This window comes from Cherax quadricarinatus, chromosome 4, assembly GCF_038502225.1.
Source record: "Cherax quadricarinatus isolate ZL_2023a chromosome 4, ASM3850222v1, whole genome shotgun sequence".
Lineage (NCBI taxonomy): Eukaryota > Metazoa > Arthropoda > Malacostraca > Decapoda > Parastacidae > Cherax > Cherax quadricarinatus.
Genome location: NC_091295.1, coordinates 42,147,596 through 42,167,595, shown reverse-complemented (window position 1 = coordinate 42,167,595; position 20,000 = coordinate 42,147,596). Strand labels below are relative to the sequence as shown.

General features: G+C 41.7%; 1 protein-coding gene across 12 annotated transcripts in view; it reads right to left on the bottom strand.

The window, feature by feature from the left end:
• sas (stranded at second) overlaps positions 1-20,000 on the bottom strand; it is a 375,038-nt gene that overhangs the window by 130,157 nt on the left and 224,881 nt on the right. For all 12 annotated transcript variants that reach the window (XM_053770852.2, XM_070096094.1, XM_053770855.2 and 9 more), the window contains exon 2: positions 2,416-2,634. In XM_053770852.2, coding sequence (XP_053626827.2) covers positions 2,416-2,634 — 219 coding nt within the window. The remainder of the gene's footprint in view (positions 1-2,415; positions 2,635-20,000) is intronic.

The following is a 20,000-nucleotide window of genomic DNA, read 5'->3' as shown; positions in this document are numbered from 1 at the left end:
CACAAACATAACTCTTAATGGTATTATTTTATTCTTACAGTTCTTTGGCTCCAACTCACTTCTCCTGAGTGAATAGAAAATAAAGTGGAGTGATAATGTACATGCAAGAAGATATATGCACACAAAATTCAAAATATATCAGAATATATGAAGCAAAAAATTCCAAAATCAATTTGAAATTGAATACTAGAAGACTCCAGAGATGGTATAATGGATGGCATTAGCTTCTAAAGATCGCTTCAGCTTCACTTAAAAAACATGCATTTTTCCTGGTTTTTTTCCTAATTTGACACTGATGAAGAGTGCCTAGCAATTTTGAAAAGCTCTAGCCAACAATTCTCTTATTTCTGGAGGGTGGTTTTAATATATATACACACAGGAATGTGTGTGTGTGTGTGTGTGTGTGTGTGTGTGTGTGTGTGTGTGTGTGTGTGTGTGTGTGTGTGTGTGTGTATGCGTGTGTGTGTGTGTGTGTGTCACACACACACCTCTGTTTACATGGCAACGCTATCATGTGCTTATTTTTAATTGCATAGAAAAGTAGTCAATATTAACACAGTAAGATAAGTCAAGTCTCGCACCCGATGATCCAGACAGCCTTAGACAGACCTAGAAAGGCTTGGATATCCTTAGAAAACCTTAAACGTAGACAGCCTAAGTCCTAAACATTCGATAAATCGAGACAAATCTAGATATCCTAAAGTGATGCTGTGCTCAGTAACTATAATTATGTTCAGTCTTATTGTAAAAACCAAGAATTTTCAAGTAAATCTATATGATTTAATTTCATTTCACCTTCGCATTATTGCTTCGTAATATCTTTTATGAAGCGTAAATAACTAAGTCACTCTGCCAGTCATATGCAGAGACTTTCGACTTTCGACTCGACTCGCAGATAAGATCCGCAAGGGGTGAGGGAGAAAGTGGGGACAGGCGAAGAGTAGCTCTGGAGAGGAACGTCTTCAGCTCTCGACAAAGAGCCGGGGTTAAACCCAGCAGTAATATGTAGAGTAAATGGGTTCAAACCCCACACATTCTGTGTTTTTTTATATATAAGAAGCGTTGAACCCATGCAAGAAACTCAATAATCCCAAACTGTACCACCTGTAGCTGACATTGATGGCAACCAGCCTAGAGTGCACTCCCACGCTCACTGGGCGAGGTTGAACATCCTCCCCCTCCCTCGGGCACATCAGGAGTGCAAGGTTAAGCTACCCACGTTAACACACTTCCTCCCATCACAAATTACAACGACGATCATCCACCCGGAGGACCTGTTCTATTTCCTGCCCACCAAGTAGTCCCCAGTCCCCTCAATACCCCAGTCATCCTCTCATGACCCATCCACCACCGCCTCTATCTGCAAACTGGCGAAACAAGAATAATAATAATAATAATCTATTTCTATAAGTACATGTACAACGTATGCAGGCCTAGCTGACATCAATGACATACTACTATAAAGAAAGCCCCTTGTTATGCAGAGCTTTCGGGCAAATTAGGTTAATTTTGTCCCCCCAGGATGCGACACATACCAGTCTACCAACACCCAGGTACCTAACTGCTGCTAGGTGAACAGGGACAGCAAGTGTCTTAAGGAATCACGTGCAACTAAAAGACCTATGGACGTGATACGGACCTCAGTGTGTGAGCTGAGTGCGCTACCAACCAAGCTACCCAGTCATTAGCCATCCCCTGCGGAGCTTAACGCCCACTCCCACCTGTTTTTCTCCCTCTAAACCGAAGTATTTTTTATAGTTATAATTAAGACTGCGATGTGTAACTATACACATTTTGTTCACCTACACCCAGAAATGTGTATTTGTGTATATAAGTGAGAGGTGTAACAAAGTATTATACCCGGAAGTGTATATCTGTGAAAGTAAAGAAATCACACTACAATGTGTGATTTTAAATATGTAAAATATGCCACGGGGAAAAATAAATACCTGAGCGCTGCCATGTGCTTACACACACACACATGCTTACACACATATATACTTACACACACATGTGCTTACATGTCATTTACTTATACACACATCATGTGCTCAAACACACATACACACACACACACCTTCCGTGGTGTAAGAATAAAGAGAAGTCACTCCCTCTAGTTTAAGGCTTAATCTTAAGAACATAAATGAGTTTCCACTATTCTTCATATTTACTTCTCTGAAGGTGTGTGTGTGTGTGTGTGTGTGTGTGTGTACCGAGAAGTCCCTTGAGAGTAGAGCATTCTTGAGGTTAGTATATAGGTATGTTGGGACCTTAATAATACACGTGCAACCAAAAGACCTTAAACCTAACAAACTAACTACTGTAGGGAGGATCACCTCACACACACACACACACACACACACACACACACACACACACACACACACACACACACACACACACACACACACCAACCTGTAACGGTGCCATTATAAGGGATGCAGACGTTGGCCTCGGAGTTGGCCAGAGTGCCGGGTGGGCACTCACATACAGGCCGATGGTCCTTGGAGACGCAGACACCCCCGTGCAGTGACCCGTGGCACGGCGTCAAGATGGGGCACGGGTCCACACACACCCCGCCCAGGCAGAAGCGATCAGAGGGACACTCACCATCGTACGTGCACGAGAACTCCGCTGAAATGCAAAAGAAAAGTAATCATGTCAGAGAACAAATATAAAAAGAGTAAAATCAATATAAGAAACGATTCTTGGAAAAGTCAGCGTCATCGGCAAAGTGTACAAGAAAATCCCATGAAAAGAGAATAAAAAAAAATAAAATACCAGGAAAAAAATATTAAAGTTTGAGAAAAATCACAGGGAAAAACTGACAAATACGTTCAGGGTTTAATATGCACCAGGAAGAAAAATTCAAAACATTGAGAGTAGATTAATTACTGGTTGGATAAAATGCAAATTAGTAATAATGGTACAATTACCTGGCCTGGTGGCTAACGCTCTCGCTTCACACGGCGAGGGCCTGGGTTCGATTCCCAGCCAGAGTAGAAACATTGGACGTGTTTCTTTCCACCTGTTGTCTATGTTCCCCATCAGTAAAATGGGTACCTGGGTGTTAGTCGACTGGTGTGGGTCGCATCCTGGGACACTGACCTAATTTGCCCGAAATGCGGACTTTCTATACAGTAGTATGTCATTGTTGTCAGCTAGGACTGTATACTTTGTACATGTACTTGTAGTAAATAAAGATACATGTATTATTATTATTATTAATTAAATGTTAAGCAAATGGACACAGATGCAACTAATGAGACATTTTATTGTGGCAACGTTTTGCTCTCCAGGCCCTTTGTCAATTCTTCTTGACAAAGCTTCTGGAGAGCGAAACGTTGACACAATAAAGTATCACATTAGTCGCACCTGTGTTCATCTGCCTAACAAAACATAAATTCCACTGAAGGTTAAAGGGAACGTAAATAAGATGGACACACATTTTTGTATGCTGCTACTGTTGAAAGAATGGAGAAAATATATGATAATTAGCTACCTAAATATAATGTTAATACAAAATGGTAAAGCAAAGTTTCAAAGAAAACCAACGAGTGAAGCAAATACATGCAACATATAACATTTAAATATAAAATGAGACGGAGGTAATAATTCTGAGGCGATGAAAGGTATTACACTTGTACAACTGTCTGCTGTTTGTGTGGCAACTGCGCGTGACAACCTAACTACAGGTAATGTGATGTAGACCAAACATAAGGTTGAACCAGCCTCTTCCACTATAATCATCGTCCTAACTACGCTATGCTTGGCTCGCCATCCATAACGTCAACTCATATCTTATAAACTTAAGATCCCGGGCTACTTAGAAACGTACAGGGCTATATACACATAGATATGTGTATATCTCAGCTTATATACATTGAGGGGTGTGTATATCTCAAGTGTACTTACCAAGCTGCACTCATTTAAGAAGGTATTACGGTTGGCCATAGTACTGTGCGTCTATCCCAAGATAAAAATCAATCCAGTAACCACTGCAGCAAACGCACGTTTGTCTACTCTTAAGATTAACTTCCAAGAATCTCAACATACAATTACTGAAGAACCCAATATGTCATCTATGAAACCATCTTGATGGATGAAACACCAGCATGGAGCCCTCGCCGGATAGAACATGCCAATAAACTGGAGGAAACTGCCAAGATTCGTAGCGAGCTAGTACCGGAGCTAAGAGGGCTGTATTATGTGGAGAATCTAGAAGGCCTAAACCTTACGAAATTAGGAGATGGATAGACCAGGGGAGACATGATACCGACGCACAACACACTAAAGAGGACCTGGCAGTGTAGATAGAGATAGACTGTTCGAGAGGTAAAAAAAAAAAGGTTATAAGAAAGAACCGTTGAAAGCTAAGGAAACGATCGAGTCAAAGAGATGTCAAGAAATATTTCTTCAATTCAGGATGGACAGGAACTGGAATAACCTGGATGAAGAAGTGGTGGACGCTAGCTCAAAACATAGCTTTTAAAAAGGACATGAGAGAGATAACGAAGCTAGGAGTAAACGAGGCAACAGTAAGTTAAGGAGCGAGACTAAGAACTGAGAAACGACCTCTGCAACCAGAAAGAAGTGAGTACAGCTGTGTTCGCGGTGGTCGAGTTGTAGCTCCTAACTATATTTCCCATTTAAACTCCTTTCATTGCACTACTTTCTCGTGGATCTTGTAGCTACTCCCGAAGCTATATGTTGAATCTGACCCCACCACTTACTCATCCAACTCTTCCCACTTACAAACCACCCTGAAACTCCAGAAGTACTTCATAATATCTCTACGTTTCGTATGATGATAAATGAGACACTTGTGCAACATTTGAGTGTCTTTATTCTGGAAACGCTTCCCCACCAAACGGCTTCTTTAGTCCATTGCAGAGAAAGGTAGAAGATAAGGAGTTTGAGGTAATCAGTCCCTCAGACTGGAGTCAATGTGTTCAGTCCATCAATTTTTGGCAAAAGTCAAGTTGACTTGTCAGCAAATGGATCTATGAAAGACGAGGTGGCCATAGAATTAACAAGGGGAAAAAGCGAGTGGTGCACTGAAGAGTCTGTGGAGAAAAAGGACCTTATCCAAGGAAGCAGAGGGGAATGTGTGAGAGTGTAGTAGTACTAACACCCTTATATAGGAATGAAGCATGGGTGGTGAATGTTGCAACAAGGAGAAGGCTGGAGGCAGTGGAGATGTCGTATCTGAGGGCAATGTGTGGTGTGAATATTATGCAGAGAATCCGCAGCTTGGAGATTAGGAATTGCGGGGTTTCTAAAAGTATTATCCAGAGGGTTGAGGAGAGGTTGTTGAGTAGTTCGGACATGTAGAGAGGATGTAACAAAACAGAATGACTTGGAGGGCGTATAAATCTGCAGTGGAAGGAAGAAGGGGTAGGGGTCGTCCTAGGAAAGGTTGGAGGGAGGGGGTAAAAAAGGTTTTGTGTGTGAGGGGCTTAGACTCCCAGCAAGCCTGCGTCAGCGTGTAAGATAGGAGCGAATAGAGGCAAATGGTTTATATGACTTGAAATACTGTTGGAATGTGAGCAACGTGACATTGATGAAGGGATTTAGGGAAACTGGTTAGCTGGACTAGAGTCCTGGAGGTGGGAAGTACAGTGTCTGCACTCTCAAGGAGGAGTATTGATGTTGCCGTTTTTTAACTGCAGTGTAGACACGCCTCTGGCAAGACAGTGATGTGGTAAATGATGATGAAAGTGTTTCTTCTTCGTCGGGTCACCCTGTCTCGATGGGAAACGACCGTTGTATTAATAAAAATACGATACGAGATATGAACGGCGGTATATATACACCATGGTTCATATCTTAGAGTTCCTGTACTTCCTCGTTTAGTTATTAAAGTATTCTTGATGTAGTGTACATAACACACGCTGCTTCACCCACGAGCTTCCTGAGGATCATGAGTAGTCCACAACACCTTCCAGCACACTTCCGCTATTAGCGTTACAAACTCTATTTACAAATACAGTGCACGATTATAAAAGATAATGTATTAGTACATAACATTTGCTTATAGCTACTGCAACAGTAACACCATCACCATAGCAACAACTACGTGCTGGACACGTGGTCCAGCAACTGGCTTCTCGAATTCAACCCTGCCAAATGCAAAGTCATGAAGACTGGGGAAGGGCAAAGAAGACCGCAGACAGAGTATAGGCTACGTGGACAAAGGCTGCAAACCTCACTCAAGGAGAAAGATCTTGGGGTGACCATAACACTGAGCACGTCTCCGAAGGCACACATCAACCAGATAACTGCTGCAGCATATGGGCGCCTGGCAAACCTGAGAACAGCGTTCCGATACCTTAGTAAGGACTCGTTCAAGACACTATACACTGTGTACATCAGGCCCATACTGGAGTATGCAGCACCAGTTTGGAACCCACACCTGGTGAAACACGTCAAGAAATTAGACAAAGTACAAAGGTTTACAACAAGGCTAGTTTCGGAGTTCAGGGGAATGTCCTACGAAGAGAGGCTGAGGGGAATCGGTCTGACGACACCGGAGGACAGGAGGGTCAGGGGAGACATGATAAAAACATACAAAATAATGCGTGAAATAGACAAGGTGGACAGAGACAGGATGTTCCAGATAGGGAACACAGAAACAAGGGGTCACAATTGGAAGCTGAAGACTCAGACGAGTCACAAGGATGTTAGGAAGTACTACTTCAGGCACAGAGGCGTCAGGGAGTGGAATAGCCTAGCAAGCGATGTAGTGGAGGCAGGAACCATACATAGCTTTAAGATGAGGTATGACAAAGCTCAGGAAGCAGAGAAAGAGGACCTAGTAGCGATCAGTGAAGAGGCGGGGCCAGGAGCTGGCTCTCGACCCCTGCAACCACAATTAGGTGAGTACACCATAACGACAACAACAGCGACATCATCACCACTGAAGCAGTTGGGACAGCTGTTTTAAAACGTAATGATGCGGTTAAGGCAGGTGAACGGATACACATTTTTACCACAGTAGGAAGTCAGAGAGCAGAATAGAAGGATACAACATAAGACGCTACACTCCTGATCTTGTCGGTTGGTACACCAACCTGTTTATTATTCCACAGTCATATATCAACACTGTACCGCATGATGACACTGCCGGCGTTAGCTATTCACCAGCACCAAGGTGGTGGAGGATGTGATGCTAATAAGTGGTGGGGTTGAGGTGGTGTGGGTAGTTAGTACTCGCCGAGGTGTGGGTGTGGGGCCGTGGGGCCCAGTCTCAGTCATAGCCCGCCGGCAGATTCCAGCCTCCTCAGGTTTTCATTTTATACTGTATACAAATATCACATTATATATGTCGTGTCGAATAGGTAAAACTTGCGATTTTGGCTTAAACAGCAACGCTTTTCTTGCCGAATAAAGCAAACGAAAATTTATGTATGCAACAATTTCACAAAAATCATTCTGAACCTAACGAAAAAAAATATGTTTCATTGTGTTTGTTTATTATTAAATTATTGTAAACTTATCTAAAATATATTTAGTTGGATTAGGCTAAATTAAATTGCGCTTGTTAAAATAAGGTTAGGTAAGTTTTCTAAGGTTCTTTTGGTACAAAATTATTAATTTTTACGTTAACATAAATGAAAAAATATATCTTTAAATGTATAAGAGAATTTTTAGAAAGGACTTAATTTTAAATGAGTTCTTGCTAATTGACCAGTTTTACCTATTAGGCACGACACACACACACACACACACACACACACACACACACACACACACACACACACACACACACACACACACACACACACACACACACACAAGCTTATTTTCAAAAGACGAAATGGTAAGCCAGCTGCGAAAGTCCGGTCAAATGACTAAGACTTACGTCAAGAGAAACCTTCACCAACCAGTTCATTCTACCTTATTTTTTTACAAGACTGAAAAAGCGCTTTCTATCGCCTTGTGATTCGTCTCCGTTTTTAGCTTCCTACTACGAACCCATGTGTCTGTCCCCAACCCCTCTCTCATGCCACTCCCTCCCACCCTGTCAATATCTATGAATATCTTATATGCTGTGCTTATGTCTCCCCTGGTCTTTGTTTCTCAATGATCATTAGGTTCAGTGTCTTTATACTATCGTAATAGTGCATCTTCTCTCAATTCCGGAACCAACCTGGTTTCGAACCTCTCCTGGTTTGCTAGCCTGCACATGGTGCCTATGTGATGTGGTTAATAGGTGCATTCAGTCAGCTGGAAGATCTGATATTCAGCCCCAGGTCTTTTGCCTTGTCCCAGTCTGTACGATGTCAAAAGCTACTCGCCGCCTCTCGAATTTTCATAACTTTGTACTTGTCGTGGTTAAATTACAGTAGTCAGCTGTTTGACCACGCCTGGAACCTGTCTCCATGTAGTCCATCCTTATCCTCCGATCGAATTCTCACTTTTCCGCAAAAAATATACATAGGGATAATCCTTTCTCGTAGGTAGCTTAAATATATAATCATTGTTATGTCGCAGTACTGAACCTTAGGGAACTCCCTCGTCATTCTCCACCTACAGGTGGAACACTGTTCTTTATACTCGAAGCACTGTTTTTTATACATGAATCAATATGATGCTGTTGCGTAATTTAGTGCCACCTGTCAATTCCTTTGTTCATATATTGGTACTATATTTGCTGTTTTCCAGCTGCACGGTAATTACCCCACTCCAATGACTTGTTTTATATTCAAGCCATTGGTATACACAAGGTGTCAGCTGCTTCTTTCAGTGCTACATTCTCAGGCCCTAGAAGCTTTGTCGTGTCGAAATCTCTCGACTGTCCCACCACTTCCTCTTTTGTTTAAGTTCTCATCTATTGTTTGATTTGCCATTTCTCGTCTCTTTTTTTTTTTTTTTTTTTTAGTTCGGAATCCTTTTCTTCAATGAGGACCTTCTGGAATACACAAATAACCCGCACACAGGAGACTTAAGCGTATGACGAAGTTTGAGTCTTGTCTGGACCATTAACGTCGTCATAAATTTCAGCTTCCTATGTGCGGGTTATTTGTGTATTGTTCCTGTCACGGTATTGTGCCTATTTATTCTTTACCTTCTCGAATCTTTCTTTTAATTCCTCACTTACTGTGTCTCCTGCCTTTTTCAATCACAGTACCTAATCGAATACGATTGTTTTCCGTCTTACTAGACTGTGCATTATCTTCGGTTCATTTTGAGTCTTTGTTGATGTTTTTAGAGTTCCGCTCTCTCTTCCCACCCTTGTATATTCGTCCCAAAGGTTTTCTAGATCATCTATTATCATTCGTCCTCTACGGTTCTTCATGCCTCTTAGCTTTTAGCTTTGTTTTGGGAACTATGATTAAACGATGGGCTCTCTTTGGGGGACTGGTGGAAGTGAGGTGGTGGGGGCAGTGGTAGAGGTAAAATGGTAAGGGGTGGTAGCGTGGGGTGATGGGAGCAGGTGGCGTGGGCAGGTGCTGAGAGTCCTTGGCTGGGGTTCGTGGTGTGGGGGGATAGTGGTGAGCGAAGGTGTTTGGGGCTGATGGTGAGGGCTAGTGGTTGCTCGTGGGGCTGGTGGAGATGTGGTGGAGGCAGGTAGTGGTGGAGGCAGATGGAGGTGAGGAGGTGGAGGCAGATGGAGGGGGCAGGTGGAGGTAGATGGAGGGGGCAGGTGGAGGTAGATGAAGATGAGGAGGTGGAGGCAGGTGGTCATGAAGGACAGAAGCGAGTTAAGAGCTCCGTGACCAGTACTCCACTCAAGGTCAGCCATCGTAATTGCCCCAAACCTCCTCCTCCTCTATGTACCCAAGCATGGAATCGGTCATTCTGAGTGCTAATAATTCACAAGTAATAGTAAACCCAACTCTGCTAGAGGGAAACCATTGAAGACGCCGTAGCTGCTGAATCTGTAAACATTGACAATCTCCTCGTTGCCCTACTGAAGTCTCCCAGCTCAGGCTGACACTACTGAAGTCTCCCAGCTCAGGCTGACACTACTGAAGTCTCCCAGCCCAGGCTGATCCATTTCAATACTATATGAAATTCATCCTGCATGATGGAATATGACAGGGAAACGTCGCTAGCTTTTGCTATCATACAGAAAAGAACAGTGGTAGCACATTGTTGATGTATTTCGTGTTTCTAACTAAAAAAAAAAGAATGTACTCAAAAGGATGTACCTCTCCAGGGGCTGGGAAGTACAAGGAAAGGGGTGTAACTTTTAGGGAGTTTACGAAGGTATTCCCATGGATTACCCCTCCCCCATCTCTCAACTTACCTTCCGTAGAAGATAGGGAAAGGAAGGAGGGGAAAGCTTAAGCAATAATTAATATGTATTTGCAACTTTAACTGTAGTCAGACAACACATCACTTGTTACTGCCTGGCTGAGAGTAGTGTCTGTTTCTCACTTAGCCGACAGATCAAACCTCCATCATTCCTTGCACTAAACATCTCACACACGAGTTTAGTGTTTCAAACGCGAAAAAAATAACTTTGTCATTTACATTTCTACTAGGATAAAAACAGTCAATAAAAATTATGTCTTGGCATGCTTACTTTCCCAAGTCTTTCCCTGTTACATATGAGGTAAACTGGCACACAGACGTAGAAAGGCAGTCTCACTGTAGTACATGATACATATCGTGTGACTAAACGGATACTATACTTGTAAAACAGCAATTTTAAGTGAGAAAATATCTTTGCTACAATTCACGAATAAAGAATAAGTAGTTTGGAAGGGAGACTAATCCTTGATGTATGTGTAACTCAAGGATCTACCGCACCGCTCAGTGTGATGTTGGAGCCATCTGTAAGCATGAACTCGGATCAACTGATTTGAATTATGAAAAGTTTATATACTGTAAAGTCTGAATCTCATTGGGTCCTATATTATTATATTATATATTATTACTATCATTATCATTGTTATTATTTGCTTTGGAAATCGCTAAATCCAGAATGACTATATAGCACTTGTGTAATGGGAGGATACCTCCAATTTTTTGCATCACGAGCCCTTAACCATCATCAAGATCTCTCCGCTCCTCCTCCTGTCCGTGAAAGAAACGAGTGGTCGAGACGAGGGTGACCCCACAGTGCAGGCTTTAAGGAAGAGGAACACAGGCAAGCACACACCCATGACCTTGATATATAACCATGAAATATCAAGGTCAGTAGCGTTGTCTTCATTGCCCACGCAGGGCTATGTGTCATGTGTACACAAACCCTTCATGAGTCACAACTGCGTATTGCAAGGTCTGAATTGCATGATGTCGCCTCTTCACCGTCACTCAAGAATACTTTAATACCCAAAATATGGATTAAACTTTCAGCGTATTTACGCTGAGAAGCAGAGACCTCTTGGCGTATACATCTTTCTGAAACTAAGCTCCTGGACACTTGTCATATCTTAATAAACTGAATTTTCTACCCCCCTAAAAAGCTGCGTAATAATGTGTTATTATACAATATATATACTCGTACGTATATATGTACGTATATATATATATATATATATATATATATATATATATATATATATATATATATATATATATATATATATATATATATATATATATATATATATATATATCGTGCAGAATAGGCAGAACTTGCGATCTTGGCTTAAATAGCAACGCTCATCTTGCTATATAGGACAAGTGAAAATTTGTGTATGCAATATTTTCGCCAAAATCATTCTGAACCTAACGAAAAAATATATTTCACTGTGTTTGTTTAGTATTAAATTATTGTAAACAAATCTAAAATATATTTAGTTGGGTTAGGCTAAAATAAATTGCGCTTGTTATAATAAGGTTAGGTAAGTTTTCTAAGATTTTTTTGGTGCAAAATTCTAAATTTTTACATTAACATTAATGAAAAAATATATATATTTAAAAGTATAAGAGAAAATTTTAGAATGGACTTAATTTTAAATGAGTTCTTGCTAACTGACCAGTTTTACATATTCGGCACGACATATATATATATATATATATATATATATATATATATATATATATATATATATATATATATATATATATATATATATATATCTGTGTGTGTGTGTGTGTGTGTGTGTGTGTGTGTGTGTGTGTGTGTGTGTGTGTGTGTGTGTGTGTGTGTGTGTGTGTGTGTGTGTACTGAATAGGTAAAACTGGTCAATTAGCAAAAACTCATTTAAAATTAAGTCCTTTCTTAAATTTTCTCTTATTCGTTTAAAAAAATATATATATTTTTTTAATTTATGTTAATGTAAAAATTAATAATTTTGTACCAAAAAACGATAAAGAACTTACCTAACTGTGGCATGCAAAGAGTACGTAACCTTTATTCGGCGCATGTACACACCCTCATTTACAGGCTATCTCCCCCAACCAACGAACCTGGTGACTGAGGGTTGACGATGGGGCCCCGTCGTTCAACCAGTACCCAGGTTCCAGCCAATGAGAAGATGGTTTTGGCAATCGCAAAGGTTATGTGGGTACCACTCTCCTGTCTGCCCTTGTCATTCCCATTCTAGAGCTGGTTGAAGCACGGTCTGCTCTCTAGTGGCTTCTATTCTGCCTTGCTTACCGTGGAGTGCACTAATACCTATCGCTGTACATAGTGTACATACTTCTGTTCTAAATTGGTGAAGGATAATATAAGTCAAAAGTTTTCTGCTGTGTTTATTTTGCTCCCTTTACACCCAGGATAACGGGCCATTTGGATTCCTGGGTTGTAATACTAACCTTATTATAACAAGCGCAATTTAATTTAGCCTAATCCAACGAAATATATTTTAGATAAATTTACAATAAATTGATAATAAACAAACACAATGAAATATATTTTTTTTCGTTAGGTTCTGAATGATTTTTTGCGAAATTATTGCATATACAAATTTTCGCTTGCCTTATTCGGCAAGAAGAGCGTTGCTATTTAGGCCAAAATCGCAAGTTTTACCTATTCAGCACGATATATATATATATATATATATATATATATATATATATATATATATATATATATATATATATACACACATATATGTATAGATTGAAGGACATACATATCGCGTCATTTAATATAATTGATATTCTGCAATATATAAATAAAAACCGTCTGATAAACATGTATATATTCAGATTATTCTAAATATATTATGCATACTACATTCTGAATACATGTTAAACATTATTTAGCACATTTTCTTAGTCCCAAAGTTAATATTTAATCGTAAATATGAATATTTCAAGATGTTAATCTCTCAGCACGGCCACGAACTAATTTCCAATACTCTGGAGAAATATGTCTGAGTGAAGAATATATGATATTTTGAGAACAAATTTCTATCATGTGGATGCGGAGCCACGTCGTTCAGAAAAGGTGACTGGCCAAGCACAGTCCTGCTGACTTCCACACACGGCAGACGAGGCCACACATGATTCAGCAGAGGTGATGGGCCAAGCAGAGGCCTGATGGCTTCTAAATGCGGCCGACAAGGCCAAGCTAACCTAGATACTGTTTTTGAAAGTGTTTTACAGGACTCTCCGCACTTGACACACCTCAGCTCAATCTGACCTCACGAGACAAGTAAGTTTTCTCAGTGACAGAGCGCTGGGACCGAAAAATACTCAGGAATTTATGCAGTACAAAATTTCATGATTACATGAACACGTACAACACACAAGCTACTAATAACCCACCAACGTAACACCTCACATACACTCAACACAGGTATATATATATATATATATATATATATATATATATATATATATATATATATATATATATATATATATATATATATATATATATATATATATATATTGCAAGATAAGCCACGGGAGGTGGAAATCTTTAGCTCAAGTACTTTCACACTTCCCAGTGCGTCATCAGGAGCTATGCAAAGTTGCAAGGTAACAACTGAAGAAGTGAGGGGGGGGGAGTTTTTCCTCAGAGTAGCGCAGTGCGGGTTTGACACCTGCCGCAGCCTCTCTCGCAGATAGACCACAAGTGTTTACAAGCTGTTATTATCCAGGTTCTTCTTACTTCACCTGAGAAATGGGAGGTAATCAGGTTTGAGCCAATGAAGGGAATGCTAGCTCAGATTCCATCAATCACGACCCCGTCACCAGCATCAAGGTATCTACATCAATAAAGAAACAAAGCCACTTCATGCTCTGATAAACCACAACACACCAACTTCTCGACTGAGTAAATTATAACTGAAGTTGTCATACGGATGGTACAGAAAGTAACTTCTAGTTGCTAGTAAAATACTGTGCATACTATAGGCCTTCGATTTATATTTATTATTATCAATATTATTATCAATATTATCATTATTATTATTATTATTAGTAGTAGTAGTAGTAGTTGTAGTAGTAATAATAGTGGTAGTATTACCACCACTACTACTACTACAACAAATTTCATCACTGGCGACAAGGTTGGGCGTTCTGAGGAAAAAAGTAATTGACAGGTGGTGGATAAAAATGACTTCCTCACTGACTTTTCCTAGACGACACTGTGTGTACTCTTGCTCCCGCTGCCCGCTACTAGGCCCTCTCTCTCTCTCTCTCTCTCTCTCTCTCTCTCTCTCTCTCTCTCCCTTCTCGTACCTCTTCTTAAAGCTATGTATGAATCCTGCCATACATTGTGTGTGTGTGTGTGTGTGTGTGTGTGTGTGTGTGTGTGTGTGTGTGTGTGTGTGTGGTTTGTGTGTGTGTGTGTGTGTGTGTGTGTGGTTTGTGTGTGTGTGAGTGGTTTGTGTGTGTACTCACCTATTTGTACTCACCTATTTGTGGTTGCAGGGGTCGAGTCCTAGCTCCTGGCCCCGCCTCTTCACCGGTTGCTACTAGGCCCTCTCTCTCCCCGCTCCATGAGCTTTATCAAACCTCGTCTTAAAACTGTGTATGGTTCCTGCCTCCACTACGTCATTTTCTAGGCTATTCCACTGCCTTACAACTCTATGACTGAAGAAATACTTCCTACTATCTCTCTGACTCATTTGTGTCTTCAACTTCCAATTGTGGCCTCTTGTTTCTGTGTCCCCTCCCTGGAACATCCTGTCTTTGTCCACCTTGTCTATTCCACGCAGTATTTTATATGTCGTTATCATGTCTCCCCTGACCCTCCTGTCCTCCAGTGTGTGTGTGTGTGTGTGTGTGTGTGTGTGTGTGTGTGTGTGTGTGTGTGTGTGTGTGTGTGTGTGTGTGTTTTCTCGGGAGAAGAGCAACACCAAGGTCACAGGGGCCTGGGAGAGACGCCTTCAGCATACACTTATGGGAAGCAGCAGCTGCAGGCGGCGCTGCTGCAGCTGCTGCAGCTGTAATTGTTATTTTTTCTTTTTTTTCTTCTTCCTCCTCCTCCTCCTCCTCGAGTATAATTACAGGCAGGAACCCAGCGTTCCCGTGTAATGGTAGTGGACATAAACGAGGGAACTGCGTCAGTGAGGGTGACTCCTGAAGCCTCCCTAAAGTGTTGCTTCATACTGAAGCCTCCCTGCTCTGCTGCTTCACGTGAAGATTCTCTACAGTGTTGATTCATGCTGAAACATCTCTACAGAGTTGCTTCCTCTTGAAGTCTCTACAGTGTTGCTTCCTCTTGAAGTCTCTACAGTGTTGCTTCATACTGAAGCCTCTCTACAGTGCTGCCTCATACTCAAGCCTCCCTACTGTTTTGCTTCATCCTAAAGCCCCTCTACAGTGTTGCTTCCTCCTGAATCCTCTCTACAGTGTTGCTTCCTCCTGAATCCTCTCTACAGTGTTGCTTCCTCCTGAATCCTCTCTACAGTGTTGCTTCCTCCTGAATCCTCTCTACAGTGTTGCTTCCTCCTGAAGCCTCTCTACAGTGTTGCTTCCTCCTGAAGCCTCTCTACAGTGTTGCTTCCTCCTGAATCCTCTCTACAGTGTTGCTTCCTCCTGAATCCTCTCTACAATGTTGCTTCCTCCTGAATCCTCTCTACAGTGTTGCTTCCTCCTGAATCCTCTCTACAGTGTTGCTTCCTCCTGAATCCTCTCTACAGTGTTGCTTCCTCCTGAATCCTCTCTACAGTGTTGCTTCCTCCTGAATCCTCTCTACAGTGTTGCTTCCTCCTGAATCCTCTCTACAGTGTTGCTTCCTCCTGAATCCTCTCTACAGTGTTGCTTCCTCCTGAATCCTCTCTACAGTGTTGCTTCCTCCTGAATCCTCTCTACAGTGTTGCTTCCTCCCGAGTCCTCTCTACAGTGTTGCTTCCTCCTGAATCCTCTCTATAGTGTTGCTTCCTCCTGAATCCTCTCTACAGTGTTGCTTCCTCCTGAATCCTCTCTACAGTGTTGCTTCCTCCTGAATCCTCTCTACAGTGTTGCTTCCTCCTGAATCCTCTCTACAGTGTTGCTTCCTCCTGAATCCTCTCTACAGTGTTGCTTCCTCCTGAATCCTCTCTACAGTGTTGCTTCCTTCTGAATCCTCTCTACAGTGTTGCTTCCTCCTGAATCCTCTCTACAGTGTTGCTTCCTCCTGAATCCTCTCTACAGTGTTGCTTCCTCCTGAATCCTCTCTACAGTGTTGCTTCCTCCTGAATCCTCTCTACAGTGTTGCTTCCTCCTGAATCCTCTCTACAGTGTTGCTTCCTCCTGAAGCCTCTCTACAGTGTTGCTTCCTCCTGAAGCCTCTCTACAGTGTTGCTTCCTCCTGAATCCTCTCTACAGTGTTGCTTCCTCCTGAATCCTCTCTACAGTGTTGCTTCCTCCTGAATCCTCTCTACAGTGTTGCTTCCTCCTGAATCCTCTCTACAGTGTTGCTTCCTCCTGAAGCCTCTCTACAGTGTTGCTTCCTCCTGAATCCTCTCTACAGTGTTGCTTCCTCCTGAAGCCTCTCTACAGTGTTGCTTCCTCCTGAAGCCTCTCTACAGTGTTGCTTCCTCCTGAATCCTCTCTACAGTGTTGCTTCCTCCTGAAGCCTCTCTACAGTGTTGCTTCCTCCTGAATCCTCTCTACAGTGTTGCTTCCTCCTGAATCCTCTCTACAGTGTTGCTTCCTCCTGAAGCCTCTCTACAGTGTTGCTTCCTCCTGAAGCCTCTCTACAGTGATGCTTCATCTGAAGCGTCCCTCTTACAGTGTTGCTTCCTCCTGAAGCCTCTCTACAGTGTTGCTTCCTCCTGAAGCCTCTCTACAGTGATGCTTCATCTGAAGCGTCCCTCTTACAGTGTTGCATCCTCCTGAAACGTCTCTACAGTGTTGCTTTGTCCTGAAGCTTCTCTACAGTGTTGCTTTGTCCTGAAGCCTCTCTACAGTGTTACTCCCTCCTGAAGCCTCTCTACAGTGATGCTTCATCCTGAAGCGTCCCTCTTACAGTGCTGGTTCATCCTGAAGCATTTGAGCACCTTCCTTATTACTCCTGCCTCGTCTTTCAGGCTGTATAACATCCTCTGCTGTAGTATTGTGTCAACAACATTCTCAAAGGTTAGAAAGATGCAATAGTTTCGTCAGAAGGCCTCTCCTTTTCTCTAGTTTTCGCAGCTCGTCCTTTTACTTACTCCCTGCTTCCCCATCCTTCATGCTGATATCTTTCTCGATTTCGATGACTACTTTTAACTTTCTGTTCAATTCTTCACATACCTCCCTGTTGTTCTTTGTAAAAGCTCAGTCATCCCATACCTTGAGGCTTATTTCCCCTTCCCTTAGTAGCTCCTTTGCTTAGTTCTCTGTTTTCTGCAGTTCTCCTTTTTCTGATTTTTGCATTTCCTTCTTTTAAGGTCTTGCCTTATTGCACTTTATAAACCCGTAGTCACGTAGTTGTAGCCAGTTGGTACAACTCTTACCTCTAAGCGACTGGTTTTGCTGATTTCTGGCCTCCAGGTTCCAATCATATCTACGTATAAAACGGTGTAGAGAATTTGACACATCACCTCTTCATGTAGTGTGTTCTACTTACCACACTAAGTCTGAAAGTGTGCTTTTAAGGTCCCTATGGCTCTACAGTAGAGCCTTGTAGCCATAAATCAACGTTGGTCAATTCTGCCACATCATTCTTCCTTGTATGAACTTAATCATTCTCCCAAACATCTCTCTATGTATAGTAAAAATAGTGATGTCAGGTTTTTCCACAGAAATGATAATCACTAATACAAACAGCACAAGAGCTTCCTGTACTGAGCAAGAGAAGCAAGAATTTCCTTCACTTGTATGGGGCTATAACGCGCGCATTTGTGCCAACACACAGTGACGATCCACTGTACCAGGCACTGTCAATATGGTTACTTAAAGCTCCTGTGTATAATGATGTTGATGTGTCACGGTGTTGATACTATGGAAGTGTAACAGTGTACTGTGATTTACGTTGGTGTGGAAGTGTAACAGTGTACTGTGATTTACGTTGGTGTGGAGGTGTGAGTGTGTGCTGTGACTGAGGTTGGTGTGGAGGTGTCGTTGATGTTACTGGTGTTACACCTCTGAATATCCGTGCTAATGGTCCACTATATGGAGACCAAGCCAAGCAATCTTTGAGAGAGAGAAGAGCCAGAATAGACATTAACACGAGATACAAAATACTCATGCTCTGACAGTGAAGATAATGAGAGAAAGAGAGAGAGACTGAGTGAGTTAGTTTGACATGAAGGCCAAGGAAACAATGGGAGTATATATGGTAGTTAAAAACGAAGATAAGTCATAGCGAAGTTAGCAGACATTTCTTCATTAATGAATGCATGGAAAATGAAACAGTAGAAACAAATTAAATATACAGTTTTAAGAGTAAATATGAAAGAGACCAAGAGGCTAGTATATACGTCAGTCGATTGTAGTATGAGAGGCGAGACCTGGAGCAGAGGCTTGACCCCCGCACCCACTACTCGGTCAGTACAATTCTTTGAGTACACACACACACACACACACACACACACACACACACACACACACACACACACACACCACACACACACACAGATCCAGGATCTTCACAAATTTCGCGTTAGGTGTGAGCCGGGATGCACGCTGGTAAGCGGATGAGCTGAGGAGGTTAGATATTCTGAGTGTCAAGACTTATCAAACGGGTTGTGGAAATGTTTAACCTATTTTTATATTTTCAACTAGATCCCTGGCACGATAACAAATCATAAATCAATGTACTAATATTCCTGGCAACATGTCCCGGTTTTAACTGCCCGGCCTAGTCCAACACATCAATTAAGCTGTCACAAGATGAACTTACACTCTCAGGAGAAACATCAAGCTGTTCAGTGAGGATAAGGGTGAGTGCAAAGGGGCTAGACTCACTAGAGAGTGTAGTAGCCTAAAATAATAAGATGTGAAGAACCAGTCTTCTTCTCTCAGATACTACACACACACAATAACTCACAGCACATAACATATCATTTCTGAAAAAAAATCGTTCACCACCACCGCCTCATCATCATCATCTTCCTCCTTGCCCTCTTTTCTTCTTCTCCCACCTCCTTTTCCCCATTCTCTTCGTGAATAATAAATGTATTTGAATTATATTTATTATGAGCAAATTACCTGCATGAGGTTTACAAGGTATTGCCTGATTTATTACAGGCAAGTAATTTGGGTGAGATAAGTGGGACTTAAGTCACAGTAGGTCGCAGGACTGTAACCTCCTCGATGCCCACTTCATCACCACTCACACAAAAGCTAGACCTGACATTAAATTAATAATTACAATATTAAAACCAGCTACTCTGGTAAATTAAAGTTGCGGACTATATATGATTAGGCTTGCTGGGTACACAAAAGAAATTCGTATTACCACTTACCATTTAATTACTGTAGATAGATCACACAACACCTTCCTGACACCTAGACCCTATATTGGCCAGCTAGAGATCTAAATGAAAGGGCTAATGGTGCACTTTCCTGTAAGTAATGGTTGTATCCCTTATCTTCCGCCATCCACACGTAATTCTTGAGGTCCCGCAAATTTTGTGTCCCAATTCTTCAGCAGGGGACATTAACATGGGTTCCTAATTACAAATTCAAGCCGAAACCCCCCAATTTGGCTCGGAAGACGCAGGATTATTATC